The sequence below is a fragment of the Parus major genome, chromosome 11 (assembly GCF_001522545.3).
Source record: "Parus major isolate Abel chromosome 11, Parus_major1.1, whole genome shotgun sequence".
Classification (NCBI taxonomy): domain Eukaryota; kingdom Metazoa; phylum Chordata; class Aves; order Passeriformes; family Paridae; genus Parus; species Parus major.
In genome coordinates this window covers 3,033,814-3,055,599 of record NC_031780.1, presented here as the reverse complement: position 1 = coordinate 3,055,599, position 21,786 = coordinate 3,033,814, and the positions used below count along the sequence as shown (strand labels likewise).

Below are 21,786 nucleotides of genomic sequence, written 5' to 3'. Positions count from 1 at the left end.
AGAGCAAGGCCAGCAGCAGAGGAGGCAGAGGGCGTGCCCTGGGATCACACTCAGGAGAGGCAGTAAATCCCTGTGGGTTGTGCAAGGGCGCTGGGGAACGCGGTAATTTCCCGGGGCTCTCCGCGCATCACGCGCCCGGAGCCTGGCGTGCTGCGTGCGTGATGAGAAGGAAAAGCATGGCTTAAACCAGCAGGCAGGTGGATGCCATTTCTCCAGAAGCTTTGCCAGGCTGGATGGCCATGACCTGGTTTCTCTTGGAGCTCTGCATTTGTTCCCAAACTCTTTTTGGCCCACTTCTATTGGTTGTGTTGAGTAATTTGTCATCCTGGGGCCAAAGTAGGAGAGAAGGAAAGAAAGTGATATTTAACCTTCCCACCTTTCTCACCAAGGAGAGGGTCAGTGCAGAGGGGGTGGATCTTGTCCTCTGAGCCATGGGAAGGTTATTCTTGGGTTTGTTGGTACTGCTGAAAGCTCTAAAGTCTGTGAGGACCCTTGCAGTGTAAGTGATCTGAGTGTTGCTGTGATTTATTGAATTCACTGCTCACAGGACAGCTGGGGGAAGTCCCTAAACCACTGACCAGTGGCCTCGGGGATGGTCAGAGGAAAGAGCTTGGCCAGCCTACCCCTTCCCTTCCCTACCAGGAGCAGGAGCCTGGGCAGTGGGCAGGGTGAACCCTCTGCTCCGGAGATGGAAGGCAGTTCCCACAAGCAACAACCCAACATCTGTCAGGCACTTCAGCTGCAGCTCATAATACTTTTATTTTCCCCTTTGTTCTCTGCCTTTTATCCTTTGATGACTTACCAGGCCACCCAAACCAGATGAAATCCCTGGGACAGTGTCTCACACAGCAGAACAATATCAGGGCAGAAAAAATGCTCCCCCAATTTCTAGGGAAAAGGGCAGTAGCACTTCTCAGACGGTTTATTTAAACATGGCTGTTTATTTTTGCTGGAGATTGAGTTACCTTCCCTTATAGGAGTAATGATTTTGGAATCCTCCTTGTTTCGCCTGTAATAAATCACAGTTGTCTGAAGGAAACGAGCGGGGCTCTTTGTCATTTTTCTTTACTTTTCCTCCATTGGCAAGTGAAGGAAGTGCCCCAAAAAGAATAATTTATTATGAACTTGCTTTTGACATTGTTGGCAAGTCCTTGGCATGCTGGCTACATAAATTTCTGCCCTATCTCTGGGCAGACAGAGCACAAAGGCACAGCTCTTGTTTCTAATTGTAGGTTGGCAGGACCTCCGCTATCAGACAGCACAGACAACAAAGAGAACAAGAAGAAAGGCTCCCAGCTGGCTCTCAGCGAGGGTGGCAGGGCTGCAGGGAGCAGACCCCAGGTCCTGTTATGACTCCAAGCCATGTTTTGTCCCTGCAGTTGCCAACAACCACACGGACAAAATGCGCTCGCTGGTTTTGTGGCTTCTCGCGGATCACGGGCTCCGTTCCCCCGTGCGGACAGGCAACAATGCAAAGTTGCACCCAGGGCTCTTTAATTCTCTGTGAGGGGATGGCATTTGGGCTGAGGCACAGCACAGTGACCTCGGGGAACAGCAGACTGATGGCAAAGACTCAGACTTCAAAGAAGTTCTGAAGTGGCTCTGACTCTTCTCATCCTCCCCCTTTTTTTTTTTTTTTTAATCAGCTTTTTATTGAGATTTGCTGCTCTGGGCTAAATTGTTTGGAAGTGTTTGGCTGATAGAATGGCTGGAACTGGTAATGTCCAGTATCTAACAGGCTCTGCTATGATGTTCTTCTTGTTTTTCCCCACAAAGTTCTGAAGGGCTTTTATCAAGGATAACAATTTTTTGGTGTAATCATGGACGTGTACATCTAGAGAAACTGAGGTTGTACAAGCAGGACAGGAAGAGGTCATACATCAACGAGAGAGCAACGAGAAAAGGAAAAAATAAGGTGAAAATCACAGAACTTCTATAATTTTCAATGCCATTTTCCTAGGGAATTGCAGTCCTCCTCTCTCTGATCACTTCTTTATGGCTTGAGACAGAAAAGTGCTGGGCAATGAGACACAAATACCTGTCAGGTGGAAGAAGTGGAGGTGTTTTTTAGGAAGAGAAGGCACCTTCCCAACACTGACCATCATTAATGTGGTAGAAATGCCTTTATTTGAGATCCTGGTAGAGCACTCTTTTATCCACTTGAGCTAAAAAATGGTGAGTGTTCAGCTCTTTCTGCTGGGTAGTTTTGTTTCAGTTGCCTCCTTTTGAAGCCTCAATATTATTGGATTTTTCTGAGTATCTTGGTGTAAAGGTGGTGTTCTTTGATTGACATTTATCTGTCATTTATGAGACTAATAGACATTCTGCTTTATCTGCAGTAACCTTTGAATGCAGCCGTGCTGCAGAGATTAAATACAATATATACTCATGGAAATAAAAAAGGTGCAGTTATTTTAGGCTTTACAAGGCTGGAAAAAGGGAAAGTTGTTTTGATTTCCAGTCTCCATCTCTCTGTAGTGGCATTTAGGATTTACAAGGACTTGGAGGGTGTATGGTTCAGCAAAAACATTTCCCCAGATTAGGTGATGCTCATTCCTTGGTCTCCTTTAAAAATATTAAAAGAAATTTCATCAGATCATAGAGGCTGGAATGTCAAATCAGTCTTACACAAATAATCCAGGTTTTGGGGAGCTTGTCATGCTAAGTGGGTTCTTTGGCATTGACTGGATTTATTATGGATGGAGCCACAGCAGAACCACATTAGAAAAGGATATTGTTACAACACTTTCAGTATCAACAATGCTACTTGGAGAGGAATAATCTGTTCCAGATGACTGTTAAGAACGTCTGTCCTTTTTAGAAGGGATTTTTTTTTGTTTAGTTGATTTATTCTGATAAAATTTGGGATCATTTAGAGTCCTGTCAAAGAGTCAGTAAACATGAAGATAATGTGATTCACAGAAAGGGCAGTCTGAGAGGCTACTTTCATTTAATTCAATTAGACAGGCTTTTATATTGGATTTATTTGTTTTATCTTGACTATTGTAGCAATTTTTTCTCTTCATGAAAGAGAAGGCAGAGTACAATTACTGCAGACATCAAAACTGCTGGGTTAATTCCAGGGCTTTTCCATGCCACTGGCAAGTGATGCAGTTACCTGCATAAATAGCTGGATGTAACAGCAGCCACTGATAAACAGATGAGATTCTGGGAGGTTTGAAGGAAAAACTCTGTTTGTGATGTGTGTCACACCAGCATTTCCCACCAGACCCATGTGCAAGGCAGGCATCAAACTGAACTGATTGAAATGAAAGCAAAAGGATATTTTAACTTTGGCTTTGGTGGACCTGACTGAGGGGAGTCTGGTAAACTGGAGCTCCTGTAAACCTACAGGTTTCTTCAGTCTCTTTGTGCCCTTCCTTTGTCCTGCTCCTGGGATAACACCCGTGGTTTTTATGGCACTGATGGGGACACATTTGGGGTCTCCTTTCCATCACTGCTGTCCTTCTGTCCCAAATCATCCTGCACAGAGAACAGCAGGCAAGACAAGGCTGGGAGCAGCCCTGGATAGAGCTCAGGAGCAGCAGTGCAGGAAAACATTCCATGGCCAGACTGGCAAGGGGCAATTTTTTAATCCCCCTCTGGATTTCTGCTTTGCCTGGGATTTCAGCTCATGGGTTTGTGCCTGTCTCCAGGCACAAGGGTGTGAACAAACATTGTTGTGGTGTGCCTCTGCTTCTTATAGTCTGTTCTTCTCCAAACTTCCTCTATCTGGGCTCCCTCCCAGCTTCTCCCCAGGCCATTGCTCAGATCCTTGGATCAGGTGTTCCCAGAGCCACAGGGAGAGCAGAGGGGACTGACTGGCTGCACCTGGCTGCCTCTTCCACCAACCACCTTGACAAAGCTCCCCCTGCTCTGCCTTCCCAGCACATCCACCTCCATCCACATCCATCTCCCCAGCCACTGGATTTTCCCTCTGAGGATTTCATTTTGGTTTTGATTGTTACTCCAGCAGGCATTAGTTAAGCCTGAAAGGCTTTTGATGATGTTCCCCAGAGCTGAGGGCTGCTGAGCATCCAGCAGGGGAAGAGTTTGGGAAGCTTTGTTAGTCCTGGATGAGCAGACTCCTGTTTTGTATTTGAAATAGATCTGCACCCGCTTGGTTAACAAAAATATTATGCTCAGGATAACTACCTGAGCCACCTGGCCAAGCCAAAGAGGCCTAGGAGGGTTCCAGAAAAGCCAATATTAAATCCAGAGACATCAACATTAGTGAAGTAGGACTAAATTATCTCCAGCTGGTGCTGGCTCTCGCCGGAGGCTCTGAAATAAGTAGCTCACTGGAAAAGAAGGAAAGATGAAGGCTGTGCTAACGAGGAGCAGAACCCAGCTTGGAGCTCAGGTCATGTTCTGTTTCCAGCCCTATCAACTCCAGTCAGTGACAATTTTTCACCTCCCACCCCTTGTGCACCAGCCACTCCATCAAAGACAGATTCCTCTGGCAGTGAGGAGGGATCCAGTCAGAGACATGAGCTGCCCCTGCTTCCAAGGTCTAGGTGAGAAGCAGAGATCCCTTGAAACCTCTGCTTCTCTCCATTCAATTAACTTTTTGTAACTGTTAATTGTGTGTAAGCCATCATCAGAACCCACTACCAAAGGCTTCTCTCCTCACTTTGAGTGCAAGTCTTGAAATATTTGGGGAAAACACCAACATCAACCATTGCTCTGTGCTGAATGTAACTTAGAATAGTTACATTGTATGTATGAGCAATGTATTGCAATGTATGAGCAAATTAAAAATCAGCACCAATATATATTCTGGATAATAATATAATAACAATATATTATCAATTATTATTAATTGTTTTTATATAACAATATAATATTCTGGATATTCAGAAGCCTTCACTGTGTGTTTCTGATCAGTTCCTATGACAAAAGGGGTCTTAGAAGAAACAGGGATTTCAGACATGGCTTATTTACTGCTGTGATTGGTGAGCTCTCTTCTTGCATGTACCATATTATTACTTTTGAGTGATTCTCTGGAATAATTCTGGATAATTCTCTGTATCTAAGCAACATTGAAAATACCTCTACTCCTAACTGTACCTAGAGCTGCAGAATCATAGAATGGTTTGGGTTGGAAGGGACCTTAAAAATCCTCTTGCTCCAATCTACCTTCCACTATCCCAAGGTGCTCCAAGCCCCATCCAACCTGGCCTTGGACACTCCCAGGGATGGGGCATCCACAGCTGCTCTGAGCAAGAAGGAGACAGGTATTTGTATGAGTGTGGCACTTGTGCAGCACTCTGGGGCATGTTGTTGGTATAAGAGATGGGTATAATGAGGCATGGAAAACATAAATTCAGCTGGCTGGGAGCGCGGGGTGAGTAATTATCCCTGTGGGAACACAGCAGGTGGATTAGTTACTGGGCTGCCTCTGCAATAAGCAATTAAGGGAAAACATCTGTTTCACATCACCCATTTCTCCCTTTCCAGGATACTCCTCCGGTTTGTCTCTGTGATGCTGCAACCTGGAGACAAGTCATTTCTGCAGTGAGGCTGTGCAAACATCATGTGTTCCTGTGTGGAAAGCAGGGGAGACAGCCAGGAGCAACAGGACACGGTGAGGAACATCCGGGATCAGCTCCCGACTCCCTTGTTTTATTTTCTGTTGGGTTCTGCCTTGTTCCATTCCAGAAGCTGTTTCCAGGGACTGGGATCAGCCCCCTTGGAGGTGCAGAAAATGAGCCCAGCAGCCAGCTCTGCTCAGTGACTCAGAATCTCTGCTGCCATCTTCAGTAAGAGAAAAGCCTGAGCCTCTGATAGACCCAGCCCTGCTTGAGCAAGGGTTTTAAAGTGGATTCTGTTCAATTGGCCATGCCAAGCTGTGTTCAGAGTTTTGGAAAGGCTCTATTTGCACCAGGAAAGGTTTCCGTGCTCACCAGGGGTATCCATGGCTGATGCTGAGTGTCCTTGAGCTGCTGAAAGTTGAGAACAAATGAAGCAAAATGGTTTTTGTATTACCAGCAGGATTTTATGTATGCTGTGGGTGGATTTAACTGGGAGAGATTCTGTTCAGAGTGATGGTAAATCCAGGATAACCCTGCTTTAGGTGAGCTGGTTTCAATGCTGCTGCTGTAGATCGACATGCATAGAAGAGAAGAGATTTCCCCCCTAAATTGTGGGTATTTCTTACTGGGATAAGTTATCCAGTTTATCTGATTGTCTGTAGATTATCACAATGTCTGTGGATCTGTCTGCTATGAGAAGATGGATAAATCATTTTTGAAGGTGTGGATTTCATAATTTAATTTATCTCTTTTGCCTAAGCAAGTGCTGCTTTCTCTGAAAGCCCCTTATCCCTACTGCTCTTATCTGGGATTTATTTTTCAAGGAAAGATTAGATTAAATTTCTGTAAAAATATTTAATACACTTGATCAGCAGTGTGGGGTTTAGCAATGCATTGGTGTGTCACCTGCTGTGCACACAGAAAATGTTGGCTATTTTCTTATGTCTTGATGTAAACTCATGAATATACAACTGGAACATACATTTGGGGGAGAAATGTACCCACCCTCCTTTAGAATGACATGAAAATCACAAGTTCAGTTTAAGGTACAATGGAATTGTTTCTTGGCTTGAAGTGCTTAAGCAATATTAGGAACTTTTGCCTAATCTCTGTTTTACAGATTAAAACACAAATATTTCCAGTGCAACCAGAATTTATTAAAGCAGGCTATTGCCTAGGGAAATATGTCTTTGGATGTGTTTCTATCAGCTCTCCTGGAAAAAAAATGAATGCAATTAGCATTGCATAATCTTCTAGAGAGACTAATGGGCCAAAACCTAAGTGCATAAAGAGAATATTGCAACTGTGGAGCGTAAATTGCTTGTGGCTGCCAGGCTGGTTGTTATTGCTGGGGGCCAAGGCCAGTTAGAAAGTCCTAACTGGAAGAAAGCAGCAAGGCTGGAGATGTCCAGGGGAAAGATGAGATGAGCTGTTGTATAAAATTGGGAAAACAGAATTCCAGAGTGACAGGTAATTTGTTTTATATATGCCTTGTATACCCATCAGTGAAATTCAGGCCAAAAAGAAAATGTTCCAGTCCTTGGTGAAGGTGTTTCTGAGTTCGTGGAGACTCCATTGGCCCATGAGATGCTGCTAAATAATTTCCAGTAATTGTTCCATTCTTCCTCATTTTCATGGTGAAATCCCCAGTCCTGTGGATCAGCTCCTCTTTCAGTTAAAACAATTAATTAGCTGATTAAACTCTCTCCATGCAGTGAGATCAGATTTGGGTGATTCCCACACTGCAGTGACTTTATTTGCTGGGGAAGATGTGGGACTGAGCTGGTCTGGTTTCCCTCCCCACTTCTCACCTCTTGTCTGCTGCAGTTATTATCAGCAGGGATGTTTCTTGCAGCACCTGGGCTGGGAGCTTCCATCCCCTCAGAGCTGCTGAGGTATAAATAAGTGTAATAAAGAGCCTTTTCCCTCTGCTAATAATTCATTGGTGTTTTTATGCAGAATTCTTGCCTGGAGCAAGATATAATTGGCAGGCAGCTTTGAACAGGGGAGGCCACAGTGGCCTGCTTCAGCAAGGGACCACGGAATAACAACCCCATGGAATGCCCTAAACATCACTGAAATCAGAAATAAAGCTTGGCTTGGAGAGCTCCTCCAGGATTTAAGACTCTTTTCCCCATTACTTCCCTGAAATATCTGGGGGAGAAAACCCCAAACAAACAGGAGGACAGAGATTAGGTTATGCCATGTGTCAGTGGAAAAATAGCTGTTGTGAATAGGTGTATGGTGTAAAAATGCAGGTCTGATCTGTCCCCGAGCCTGTGACATTTACCAGACATTTGGGTTCACCAGATTTGCTAAAAACTCTGCTCTGAGGGAATTTTGACACTGGCAATTCATGAATGAAATAAACAACCAAAGGAGTGTATAATTTGCCAGTTCACTCCAATTTTTAAATGATTCATTTGGTGTCACATACTCCTGAAGATATGAAATGGTTCTAATTAAAGGCAGATGAGCAAAATATAGCCTATAGGATGGATATAGGGATGCTTTTCCATGTGAGAGGCAAAGCCCACAGCCACAAATACCTCTCCAGTATGGCAGCCTCAAAAATGCATCCACAAATATTATTCATCTCAGTGGTCTGCAAAGATTTATCAGGGGTTACAGCTTCCTGAAAATATCTGTGAGACTCAGGGGTTTGGAGATGTGTGTTTGTCACTTGGCAAACAGTCACTTGCTTTTGCTATACCCACTAAGAGAGCAGCAATTATGAGTAAGACAGTCTGGAAGAGACTGAAGTGTTCAAAAATGGATATTATGGGGAAAATATAGCTGGATGTTTACAATAATTTCTTCAATTGAAAGTAATGAAAAGCATCTTTTCCACATGTCAGCATGTCTGCTTAAAGCCTTTTTTTGGGGGGGGTGGGGGAAGAATCTTTTAGAAAGGAAAATCTGTCTGAATTTGCCCCAAATACTTTAAAAATAACTTGTCATTTTGGATTAAGAAGGATAGTTTGGGTTGGAAGGGATTTTAATGATCATCCCATTCCCTCCCCAGCCATGGGCATGGACACCTTCCCCTATCCCAGGTTGTTCCAAGCCCTGTCCAACCTGGCCTTGGGCATTTCCAGGGATCCAGGGGCAGCCACAGCTTCTCTGGGCACCTGTACCAGGGCCTGCCCACCCTCACAGGGCAGAATTTTTTCCTAATATCTCATCTAAACCAAAATTTTCACAGTTTAAAGCCATCACCCCTTTGCCCTACACCCCAGTGCCCTCTCCCACAGATGAACACACAATGCTGAAACTCCAGAGGCAGAGTAAGAGGTGTTTTATTGATGAACAGCCACAGCTTTCCTTAAGGATATTGTGAAATCCTTATGTTGTGTCTATAATTCTGTGCTTTCTCCACGGTCCCTAAGGCATTTTTAAAAGATCTCCCTCACTAGAAATAAGAAATATCTCCATGGGATCTGGGCCTGAGAGCCTGTTGGAGGTGATTCACACTCTGGAGGGTGCTGAAGGCTGTCAGGGTGCAATAATGCAGCATTTCTTCCTCACATTCACAGAGACTGGAGTGCCATTAATGTCCCTCAGAGCTCTGGTTTGTGAAGGAATCACAGCAGAAACCACGGAACAACAATGCTGGATTAAATGTTTGCTGCTGAGCCTCGTTTTCTGTCTCTCCATGCCCAGCTGAGATGGGTATTTTTAAGGACTTGTGGGTGCAGATCTGGAAGGCAGAGTGAGACCCAGAATTACTGGGGTTTCTCATCTCTTGCTTTAAAAGAGATAAAATGGGGATTGATCCTACACCTCAGTCCTCTAGAACAAGCTATTGTACCTGATGGAGTTGAACTCAATGATTCTTGTCCCTTCCAGCTCTGGATATTCCATAATTCTGGGATCTTTCCTGGCAGGTTTTCTCATTTTCCTTCTTGACTTTACCTCTTTGATGCTATTATAACTTCTACATGTTTACTCCAAAGCCCCATCAATTTCATTACAGGAAACATTTCAGATAATCCATCATAAAAATAAAATAAATCAATATTTATTTAGGTTTGTGTCTCTTTCAGCTTTCCAATCCCCTGCAGAAATGGGAAGTTTTTCTCCAGAGCCCTGAACATGTTGGTTGAGGGTTTCTTCCTTTTACCCTGATGCTGAACTATGAAAAAATGTTTGTGAGAGTGAATGAGCTGCAAGGTCAGATGTGCAAATATAGAATGGATTGTTGAAGATAAAATGGACTTAACCTTTGGGTTTTGTCTTGGCCTTTTTTAAGTGGTTTGCCTTCTCTCTGAAATTTTTATATTTGCACTTAGTTTGCTTAGAAGGCAACACTGAAAGGAGTGTTTTGGAGGAATTCCATCTTTGTTCTGAATTATTAACTTGTATGAAGAATGGCAAAGATAGAAAATCTGGGGGGAAGAAACAGAAATCAAAATTACCCCCAAAAATGCTGGATCATTTTACTGGAAGGAATGTTGTTCAGTTTACTGTAAATCTGCAGATGATTCCCGTGATCAGAGCCAAAGTTCAACCCATTCTTGGTGATTCTCTGAGATTCAATCTGATGGTTTATCTCATAAAACAAAAATACAGTGTGAAGACACTGAAGAGAATGGTTTACAAAAAAAATCTTACAACCAGAAAAGCTGAATTTTGGTGACATTTAAATCTTCACTATGAGAAAACTGGATGCAAATTCCACCACAGAATTCTTAAAATAGAAAAACAAGGAACAAGGTTAATGTTTTTAATCCCAGAATTAGGAATTTGTAAAACCCAAGACTTGGGTTAATTTTTGGGAATGTGGGAGATTACAGTTTAGAATAAATGAGTATAGATAGAAGATATGTGATAGAAAAAAACCCTTAAAAACGGTGCTGTATGTGCTAGGAAAGGGCTTGTAACACAACAAAAGTGTTCCCTAAAATAGAAAGCACAACATGGACATAAAACACTCATCATGTTTTCAGTGTGAGGCAAGGATTTCAGTCCTGAGCTCCCACGTTGGACTGGGGCTTGAATAGCATTTCTGTTCTCTCCTCAGCTGAGCTAATGACACATCTGAAGAAGTGTCAACACCACAGCCGAAAAAGCTGGAGGTGGCAGGAATGCTGTTCACAGGGGACACGGGAGTCACAGCAAATACTCTCCTCAAGGCTGGTTACTCCTGACTAAACAGTGTTTGCAGCAGGAAAAGCCAAAAACTCACCCAGAGGCAGTGGAGAGCTCCAGATGAGTCCCATGCCTTCTCCAGCAGCAGTGGGTGAGGTAATGCTCCCCCTGGCTCCTCTCCTGCTGCCAGCCCTGTCTCAGCCTGGGATATTTGCTATTTATTTGCTATTTTTTATTTATTTGCTATTTGTTATTTATTTATTTGCTGTTTGCTTTGGTCAGGGGCCGATGTCACCCGGGGTGGATGAGTCCAACCTAATTCCTGATGGCTCCACGTGTCATTTTCATTCCTGGCAGGGGGAGTTTATCTCCTGTGACTTCACCTTCTATAAAATTTTCAGGTTGAGTGGAAGTCACCTGAACTCCCCGTGAGCTCTGTGGAGGGAGGCTGGCTTTGCCGCGCGGTTCCTCCGAGGTCTCCTGGCCACCTGTGGGAGTTTGGGATGAATCACCCTCTGGACACAGCAGGAGAGGAAACGGCCTCAGGCTGAGCCAGGGGAGCCTGAGATTGGAGAGTAGGAAAAATTTCTTCATGGAAAGGGTTATCAAGTGCTGGGCCTGGCTGCCCAGGGAAGCGGTGAGGTCAGCATCCCTGCAGAGATTTGGAAAGCGTGGATGTGTCCTGGGGGGACGTGGCTTAGCGGTGGGCTCGGCAGTGCCGGGGAACGGATGGCCCCGATGGTCTTGGAGGTCCTTTCCAATCTGAATCCTTCTATGAGGTGCTAATTTTTCTTCAGGGGTTGCAGGGATACTGACTTTCCAGTCCATATGTGAAATCATAGTTTGGGGTGGTGCAGATCAGGAGAAGTGAGTGAAGGTGATCTGGAGAAGGGGCTCTGATGCAACCTCGTGGTTCTCTGGCTGACAAAACCGGGATGAACAGGTGGGAACAACTCATCCCAAGGGCAGAGAGGGGTAGAATGAGGGAAAAAATGGAACTTTGATTATTTTATGATTTCTTCCCCGTGTTTTGGTTCTCTGGACAGCACATTCCAAAGCTGTGTTTTCCAGTTCCTATTCAGTGTTGGATTTATCAACACTTTGGAGGAATTAGGGGTGGATTTTTCTAAAATGGAGCAGAGCTCAGCCCAAACTCTTGCAATTATTGAGTTTGGATTTTCCCATCTAAGCACAGCCCAGGAAAGACTTGCTAGGAAAAACTTTTGTTTGTAGGAAATAACTGGAAAAAGAACATTTCACACCATTAGAGTGAAACACTGCTAAAATCTCACCTGTGAAGGACAATATAAATTCATTGAAGTAAGTCCTAACTTAATTTTGGTGAGTGAGGTGGAGTTTCACAAACCAGTTTATGTTTTCATGGGTTGATTGTGCCAGATATGATCTCTTGAAATCCAAAAATTTTCAGACAGAAGGTCACATTTCCACAAATTTGTCAGTTTTGTTACCTGGGATATAACTTTAATTTTAGTTTCAAAAGGTTGCCAAGAGTCCCAAAATTGAGTCAGAAACTGGTACCATGCCTAACATTTGCAAACAAATGTAAGAACCAAAATATTTTGTTTCTGTCCTTTTAGCACTTTTAATTTTGTTCATTATTAAATATTTTAATTGCTTTCCCTTCAGTGAACTTTAAAGTTCAATTACAAATGAAACCAACAATTTTTTTTCCACAAAATATAATAAATGAAGCTTGTTCCTGTTTTTCCATAATTATTTCAAGTGTAGATCAGCTGATCTCTTTCCAGAAAGGAAAAGAAACAAGAAGTCCTCTGAAATATCCTCAAGGAATACCCATGGATAGAAGTATTTATTAATGCAAGGAATTCTTTATTTTTTTTATTTTTTTTTTCAAAAATATTGCAGGCATTTCTTATTCCTGAGAATTTACTTCTGCTTATGGAAAACAAGAGAAATTCCAACTGGTGCATGGAGGCATCAGGTGTTGGCCAGGAAACCTTTGACAGGTTTTTAAAAAGTCTTGGACCCCACATAGGGGAAATGAGGTTTTAATCAGATTTAACTCAGGTGTCCAGAAAAGGGGATTTATTTCAAAATCACCAGTGACCTGTGGCTGCATCTTTGCAAATCCAGTTGTTATTCCCAGTGGGAGCTCCCATTTCTCAACAGAGCTGAAATTCAGGCTGCTTCGCATTTGGAAATCAAAAGGAGCCCTTTGTGCTTCTGAAATTCCGGCCTTGGCCAAGTGCTCTGCAGCCAAGAACAAAAGTTAAGTGAACTCAGAAAGAACAAGTCATCAGCCTGACCTTTGCTCATCAGAAAAATGTAAAACATCTCAGATTCATTCCCCAAATCCAAGTCAGGTTTCATCTGTGCTGAACATTCGGTGAAATAAATGGGAATTTCACAAAAAAGTCAACCTGAAGTCACTGCTGGCAGAGGGGTCTCTGCGTCATCTGTACTTGACAGTTTGTAAAGACCAGAATCCATCATTCCAACCTGGTGGAAAGAGTATTTTAAGGGTTTTTTAATTTGGTTTGAGTTTGATCTTTTGTTGTAGTGGGTTTTTTGGGGCGGGGTTTCATGGTTTGGGGTTTGTTTTTGGTTTTGGTTTTTTTTTTTTTTGGCTTGTTTGCTTGTTTGTTTAAATTGTTATAAAGGAAATTTTTCCAGCATAGTGACTGGAGCTTGTTTAAGTTTCTATTTACTCCAAGGGGTTGTTATGGAAGAGCAAACCTCATTGTTCTGAAGCAAAGTGAGTAAATGATAAATGAACGTGTTTGGCAGCAGAGAAACAAAATAAGTTTGTCTGGAGAGAAAGGAGGTGAAGGTTCTGATATTTTTTGTGTTTTCTCCTCTCCATCCTCCTGCATGGTGGGTGATGCTCTCCCATGCCCATCAGGTCATCTTCCATCACTGAGAAATTCCTTAAATTATTTTTATTTATGCATAGTCACTACACTTTTTGGGAGATAACAGCTGGAAGAACAAGGAGGCCCTCACAGCAGAAGTCATGTGTAGAAATGTAGTTTTCATTGCAATAAGAAATACCTGAAAATGTAAAGAAACATTTTTCTGTGTAGTGTATCCCAAATATCAAACTGCACCCAGGAAAGGAGGGAGCTGATTTAATAACATCTGGTCTAGATGACTTGGAAATGTCTGCCATGGTAATTGCATGTTAAGGATACGATTTCACACTGCTTATAATGTCAAAAGCACACTGTTTCTAATTATACATTACCCAGAAAAGAGCCTTGTTGCCTTCTGTCTTTAAATTATTGTTTTTGTCCAGACACCATCTGTCCAGGTAGGTAATATTGTGGCTACTGTTGCTTCTGAGAACCACCTGATCATTGATGGATTTATGCTCACTGCATAAAAGTCCTTTTCCTGAAACCTGCAAGTTCACAAAAATATAATTATTGCTGCATTTCAGTCAGAGAAAATTTCAAAACAGTAGTAGAGGATTTTAAATTACTTTCTGTGAATAAGAGAAGAAAACTTCTTTTTCAAAAATACATTTAGTGACTTCTGCCTCACCATTTTGCATAGCAACAAGTCCTTCATTAAGTTTAGTCTCTCCGACACCTCTCCCCATATGCAGCATTGAGTTGCTTTCCATTAAAATCCACCTCCAGAGATGGATGTGCAGCTTCCATGGCCTGCAAACATCTTCCCCCAGCACTCACCTGGCCAAAGAAATGTTATTTCTGACGCCCTGCCCGCAGTACTTTGTGTTCTCTCTTAATCAATCAGTGTCCTTATCTTTGCTGCACTTCATCTTGTCTAACAAGCGTTCCCAAAAGCACCTGAATTGTGTTTCTAGGAATGAGTGTGCTGTCATATTGGGACCATGTGTTCACCAGAGCCTGCCCTGTGCCCTCACAAAGGAGAATCCACACTGGTTCATTCCCAGAGCTCAAACTTTGAACGTTCATATTATTTTTATTAAACTTAACTCTGGTTCTTTCTCCCTTCTCCCCTTTCCCCTGCACCCTCCAGCTATATCCAGCCTCAGAGTCAAAACAGGAATAAATGGAAAACACATTGAAGAGAGGATTATGTCCATATGGAGGAGGATTGACATCCATTTCCAGACTGGGAAGATGGAGTTATACCAGCCAGTTTTCCTTTGGTAATCCATCTAAGATGCCTGTGCAGGTGAGTTGATGCCTGAGCACCCAAGGACAGCACCCTGGGAAGTGTCTCAGCAGAAAGAGCTGGTCAACCTCACAAATCTCTACTCAAACCCATCCTTTCTGTGGCCACAGTCTGGGAAGGATCTGAGTTCTCTCCCCATCTCCCTGACTGCTCTGCCTGGATCATGGCAAGGAAATTAGAAACCAGCTGGAGATTGCTGGCTCTTGGCTGGGCCACTGTCACTTCCTTGTGACACAAGCAATGCTCAGGAGATGAGAGGCCAACTCTGAGTGAGTTTGATTTCTCCTGATAAAACTGAGCCCTGGCCCCCTGAGTGAATTGCAGCTGTGAGCAATGATGAGCAAAACGATGTCAGAAAGCAGGGAGAGGAAAAGGAAGGAGCTGCTCAAACCTCAGCAAGGCTTTGTCCATCCCCAGGGCTGCTTTTGTGCTGGGCTGGTTTGGAACAGGGCGCTCTTTGGAGAAAATGCCACGTGCTGTCCCTCCAACACCGCCTTCCACAAGTCAGTCCTGATTATCAGTGTGGATGTGGTGCTGAAATCTGGTCCCAAGCTACAAAACTGTCTCTTTAACCTTTTGTCATTCCCAGATTGAAAATTGTCCAAGCACATCCTCATCCCTCAACTTTCCTTGGAAATTATCCTCAACCCTCACATCATACTGAGGGATGGAAAACATTGAGAGATCTCTAAAGTCAACAAGATCAGGGCAGGAGCCCAGATTTCTCTCGTCTGAGCCACAGCTGCCCAAAAGTTTGGTAAATACCGAAATTACTATTTTAATGGCAAGAAATCCATAAAAAAAACCCAACCAAAACACAAGCCCCCCAACAACAACACAGAATTGTAGAAATGTGAGAAATCTTTGCTGTAATAGTATCAGAGTGCATAGAATCAGGCAGGATTGTGCCCACAGCTCAGTTTAAAAAAAAAAGAAGCCAGATTAATGGGCATAATCAATCCTGACATTGAGTAAGAGGCAAGTACAAGTAATCAGATCCCAACTTAGCTGATGCTGGCATTACTGGGAGCCTGGGGCACAGTCCAAGGATAAAAACATAACGTCTTATCTAAGCAAGGAGTCATTTCTGCACCACTGGTTACAACATGTTCTTAAAAAGGGAAAGAAGGAAAAGGAAAATATGGCACATGAAATTATTTTATTCCCCAGAAACGATAAGAAAGTAAAGCTGAAAGTTTCTACACCCAATCTTTATAGAGGAAAACCTATCTAAAGTTAACCCCTTGCAATGTGCACTGTAAAACCCCAGGATATGAAGAAAAATATTAAAACAAAACGTGAAATGGGGATTAAATCAAATTAGTATAACAAAGACAGTTAAAAACTCAGGTTTTGTAATATTTCTGGCTGGTTGGAGATTGCTGGGATCCATGGGGCCAGCCTGCTTTTTGGTTCAGTGAGAGTTCAGGCAGTCTGACAATAGCATCCTTTTGGCCAGGACTCCTTTTCTGGCAGCTCATCTCCCTGTTTCTCAAGACTCTTCTTTTCCTCCAGATTCAACAGGGTGTTGACCTGGATCTCTCAGAACAGCTCACGGGGAGGAAAGACCCTCTGACACAAAACCACGTCACTGGAGAGGGAACTGTAATGTCAGGGAGGGCATCTGGAAGATCAAAGTGGGAATAAACCAATCACTCCAACCCTATTATTTCCGGCCTTTTGAAGCACAGCTCATGAGTCTTAACAAGGAAAGACTTTTTGTGTAAAATTCAGTAAATTAAAAAAAAAAACAAACAACAAACCCAGACCAAACACGCACAGGCCTGTGGGGGAAAAGCTAGAATTGAATTTCCGTAACACAGACCTTTCCCAGAAAAGCCGGCGCGGATCAGCGTGAAATGCAACACCGCACATCTGCGAGGGAGTCTGCCCAGCTCCTCCCAGCCTTTTCCATCTTCATCATTTGCCATCCTTTGAAGCCTTCCACGATGATAATTCACCAGCACAGCCCAGCTCTGCCCCAGAGGGAGCTCTGGGACACTGGGGCTGCCTGGAGTCAGGAGGAAGACACAGGTGAGAGGGATGGAGGGTGGTGGGTGGAATCACCTCCTCCACCTCACCTCTGCCTGTGGAGCAGGGTCAGACCGTGTGTACAGCCCGAGTGAAGCCTCATTTTCCCCTTCCAGCTGCAAGTCAAGGTGTGAGCACTGTGGTGTCTCACGGAAACGACTCGTTCTCAATGCTGAGCTGCCTCAATGGTCTCCATTCGGTGGGACACTGATTTATTGTCCTCACGAGCCTCAAGTGACACCATTTGCTCTTTCCCCAAGGGCTGGTAGGTGAGCAAGCTGGCAGTTGTTGGTTGGACGTGACCACTGCTCTGCCCTGGGAGAGCGACACATGTGTGAGGTGGCTGCTCCTCAGCCCTTCTCAAAATGTTTGTGCAGGAGCAGCCATAAATCCGGCTGTATTGACCCAAAGATGCAATCCAAGGTGTTTCAGCCCGGGCCTTATCTACATCACCTTATCAGGAGCGAGATGCACCCCGGGAAGGGAGGGGACTACGCCAGAGGGTTTGGCCTCGTCCCTTCTGTCCTGGCACGGGGAGGGGACTGCGGGCAGAGCTGGGTAATGATTTGTCATCGCCAGGACCGGGGTGTCTCTCTTTGCAGAGGAAACCTTGGCCGTGATTGACAGTGGGGCTGTTTCTGCCGCTTCCCTCGCTGTTGTCAAGTAATAATGAAGCTTTGTCAGTCCATCATGGACATGGATATGCCAGATTATGTCGACTCCTTGGACTCCTCTTATACCATGCTGGAATTCGACAACCTTCGCGTGCTCCCCAATAACACCGGTGAGATTTTTACCCGTTTTCTCTTGAAAAAGCTCCACTACTTTTACTATAAAGCCGGTCAAAGAGGAAAGGCTGGTGGGAGGTACAGGGCAAAGGGTGGAAGGGGTAATATTTAAGCAGCTGACCTGTCAACCTCTGTTGCATCCGTGGTTATGTTTGGGCTGAAACGCGACCCCTTCGCTTGCCGGCCCCGTTTTGGGTTATTTTCGTTGCTGGGCTGAGCGACATGCCCTGAAGAGCCCACCAGGTTCTGCAGATGTTGGTAGAGGCCTTCATGGCGTTCCCTGGGTTTGTCCCACTGTGTTGTTTATGAGAGGAGTTATTAGCAATATTTCTCGTTCAGATGCGTGTTTCGTTCCCGTGTACGATTTCAGTTGACGTTTAATTCTGGGGAAAACGAGTCGTCCCAGGTGGCATTTCTCCGTGACTGTGTGCCCTGTGTGAGTTGGGCCTGGGAACTCGGATTGAGAAGCAATATCCAAATCATTTCTAGCTTTGTATTCCTGGCTTCCAAGATGGTCCCAACAGTTTTTAGAGCACAGAAAGACTTGGCTGGGAGGCGGGAGTGTTTATACGGCAAGACTTCCGCTTCATTCACAGGAATAAAGCGCTTTGTGTGGTATTTAATTTTTCTGCAGTCAAAAGTACTCTGACCTAAAGCGAACTACATTCTGTGAAATTAGCTTCTCACTGTGTAAAAATAAAGGGCATTTTGGTCATATTGCATGAAACCAATCGTGCAACTGAATGAAGTTCCAAAGTTAGCAATCCCTTCGGAGAGTTTTGGCAGCCTTTTCATGTGTTAAGAAGCTTAGTGAAAATAAGATGGGATTTTCACATTTTGCTCATTTACTGGCTCATCAAAAGAAATCAGAGTTTTAGTAGGGATATCACCTACAATATCAAATTATTAGACGTGTTATTGTGGGGCATGGAGGAAGGTCAGGAGACAAGTAGAGTGAAAAGGCCCAAAGGAACTTGGATTTTAAATTGCCATCTGTAAAGCTCTGGCTGTCGCCAAATCAAAGATTTTCAGTATATTTAGTTCTTGTAAGCTCCAGAAAGACTGATCTTATTCTTGCAGAAAGGTTTCCATCTTCCATCCTCTTCCAGAAATGTCATTTAACACACATGTTTTGTTCTGTCACTTCCAGCTGAACAACAATATCTTTTTCACTTTTTGAAGAGGCACATATTTCCTCAAAATTCAATATAATTTTGCAAATGAACCACCAATGCCTGTTCACGCGGTAGAACTGACAGGTTGAGTTTTTTTCTGAACTTTATCGAACTCGGTATTGTGTTATTTGTTTAGCTGTTAATGACTAACCAGCTCTCTCGGGAAGTAGCTGCTTTGAAATTAGCTTGTTTGTCTTGGGTAAGTGTCTTTTTCTACGGTTTGTAAAAATAACTTCAAAAAAGACCTGAAATGGCCATGCATGGAAATCTGTGAGTTCAGTTCAGCTGAGTTCAGTCCCTTGAGGTAATTCAAAATCACAGGTTCCTTGTGGCTTCAGAAATATTTTAAAATATTTTAGAATCAAGAAATAATCTCATTTTAGGTACTTTTTATAACTATACTGGATTTTTTTAAGGTTGTTTATATCTCTCCTAAGGTTCATCTGTGTTTTCCCTTCTAAATGATGACAGCTTTGCCCTCTATAAACATGAACAGGAAAGGATGCAATATTTATTTTGATGGACTCAGTGCAGTTTCTTACCTTCTGAACAATTCCAAAAGTGAAAATTGGAATATTTTCTAATAAGGTCATGCTTTCTTGGAACCAACTCTTTCCTTCTTCAGAACATTATTTCATCAAAATTTTGGGTGGATTAATTTTGTGGAGCACTTCCCATGCTTAGATGTTTCTTCTTCAGGAAGCTGCTATCATTCTGAGATTTGCCCAGATATGTGTTTTGGATTTTCCACCTTCAAATATCTCATAATTTGCCAAATATTTTAAGATTAATTCAAAATAAAGAATAGAACACTTTATAGGAGTGATATCAGAAATAATTAAGGTTTAAATAGAAAGCCTGGCAAAAGGAAAGGAGCAAAAATCACTGCTAATTCTGTTTTTCCTTTGTGAAATTTATTTTGTCACAGCAGAAATTTTTCTCTTTCTGTACAAATTTGTTTCCTTCACCTCAGCTGGCACTACAACCCATATCCCCAGGTTTTATGTGTGGTTAATGGCTGTTCCCTTGTCAGAGCTGTCTCATTTTGATGGAGATGTGGAGCATTGCTGCAGTGCAGCCCCAATTCTTGATTGGAGAGTTGGTGAGCGCTTTCTCCCAGGGTGATGCCCATGGCCCTGCCTCAGCTCCCACACTCCACACTGGGACTCTGACACGAGGTTGGTGAATTCTTTCCCAGCCCTGCAGGAGTCTGGCCCAGTTCAGACCATGCAAAAGCCACCAGAGATGTTTTGGCAGTGATTTTCCATCCCTCGAGCTGCAGGAGTGCTCAGAACAGCCCTGGTTGGCACCTTCATCATTGCTCCTGTAGGGTTTGGGATCACTAAATCCCAGCTGTGTTTTATTTCTCAAAAAACCCTTCTGTTTGCTAAAAGCTGATGTAGAAAGAGGTTGACCTGCACGTGGCCAGGGTTTAAACCCCCTCCTGCCCTGCATTTGTGTGTACAGCTTTCACAATGCTGGCTTTGGCACCGAGTTTGGCTCTGTGTGCTCAAGCCCTAAACCCACACTTGTGATCTCTTCACATTCTAGCCCAGCACATGTAATTTGGGGATTTGTTAACTGCAAGTTATGTGCACCAAAACGTGGATTTCCTGGTAGATAAAAGCCACCCTGGAAAGTATTGCAAGACAATTCTCTTTTACAATGTGCATCTAGAAGAGCTGTAGCCAGCAAAGGAACTGAAAGAAGAAGCAGTGCAGGGGTCAGGTATCATGAGAACATTCTCAGTGTCATTCCTTATCACTGTAAAACTGGCATTATCATCTCAGCCCTGGTTAGGCAATAGTTTACATACAGAGGCAGTGGGTACCAAAAAACTTGTGTGCATTTCAGTTGTGAGCTTGGCTGACCCCAAATCTGGGGAAGCCACTGGGCTCCTCTTCTCAGCTTTAGGAGAGGTCCCAGTCTGCCCACTGATTGCATATAACTCACAAAAAAATGGTTAAAACTTCAGCTATGTCCACCAGTGAACCTTGGGGACAGCCTCAGGAAGGGGTCTGGCCACAAGCAGGGCCTCAGCTCAGCCTGGGAGCCACACAAAGTCGAGATGAGTTGTGGTCTCCTCCTGGAGAACAAAATCGAGTGCATCTCTGCTGTGGAAATTTGAAAGGCACCGTGGCACAGTGTAGGAACTGTTCAGGTTCTGTGCCAGGCAGGGATGGAGCACACAAAGCAAATTTCACAGGCAATGTGCTTCCAAGGACCCTGGGCTTCCCCTGCCTTTCCTTGTAGAGATCAGTCCAGGAAAAACCCAGATATTGGGTAGGTTTGAAAGCTGTGTTAAAAGAGTCTCCTGGTTTCTGCAATATCAGTTGTGCCCTGCTCTTGTCTGAGCTAATTCTCATTTGGAGCCCATCATTAGCTGGTGGCAGAATTTTATAATTAAAAATTTTGATCATAATAAAAGTGCTTAGGGCTTCCCTTTTATTTACCTATTTATTTATTAAAATTTCTCTTCACATTCAGCCAATTCAGCTGAAAAGGACATGTGGCTCTCTCCCAGGGTTTGAATTTTTAGCTGCCCTAACACGGAGCCACCCAACTCACCGCTGGTTTGCTTGTGCTTCCATGGATACAAGCAAAGGCAAAATTTGGTTTGCTAATTTCCATCAGCACAGTGCTGATGGCTCCTCCTCCAGTAATACCTGGTTTAAGGCCAGATTATTAATTTCTTCTTTGCATCAGTGAGCAGATTCTCACATCCTACTCACAAAAAAATAAAGGAGTCTTTTCTGGTGAGTAAATACTTTCCAGCTTCAGGAACATTTTGCAGTCTGGACCCAGTTGAAGGATGAAGGGTCTATTGGAGACCTAAACTATTTGACCTTGGCTTGATTCCTCTGAAGTCTAGAGAAAGCATGAGTGGAGTGAAGAGGAAATTGGCTGCCCTATCTTTATTTTGGTTGTGTAAAGTTTTAAAATGGAATCCAACACAGTGCATTTGTTTATGGTCATTTGTTCCTTCAAATAATGGATGAAACAACAGATGCCCAAATGCTC

The 21,786-nt window shown here is 43.5% G+C and overlaps 1 protein-coding gene across 4 annotated transcripts in view; it reads left to right on the top strand.

Moving 5' to 3' along the window:
* Positions 1 to 5,466: 5,466 nt before the first annotated feature.
* The window catches only part of LOC107209857 (hepatocyte nuclear factor 4-beta-like), a 36,912-nt gene continuing 20,592 nt past the window's right edge, over positions 5,467 to 21,786 (top strand). For 2 of the 4 annotated variants that reach the window (XM_033517132.1, XM_033517129.1), the window contains exons 1-5: positions 5,467 to 5,587; positions 14,613 to 14,771; positions 15,361 to 15,528; positions 16,287 to 16,805; positions 17,405 to 17,586. In XM_033517132.1, coding sequence (XP_033373023.1) covers positions 17,472 to 17,586 — 115 coding nt within the window. In that variant the 5' untranslated portion in view covers positions 5,467 to 5,587; positions 14,613 to 14,771; positions 15,361 to 15,528; positions 16,287 to 16,805; positions 17,405 to 17,471. Of the gene's footprint in view, positions 5,588 to 14,612; positions 14,772 to 15,360; positions 15,529 to 15,940; positions 16,806 to 17,404; positions 17,587 to 21,786 lie in introns of those variants that run through there. The other 2 variants (XM_033517130.1, XM_033517131.1) reach the window with 2 other exon arrangements.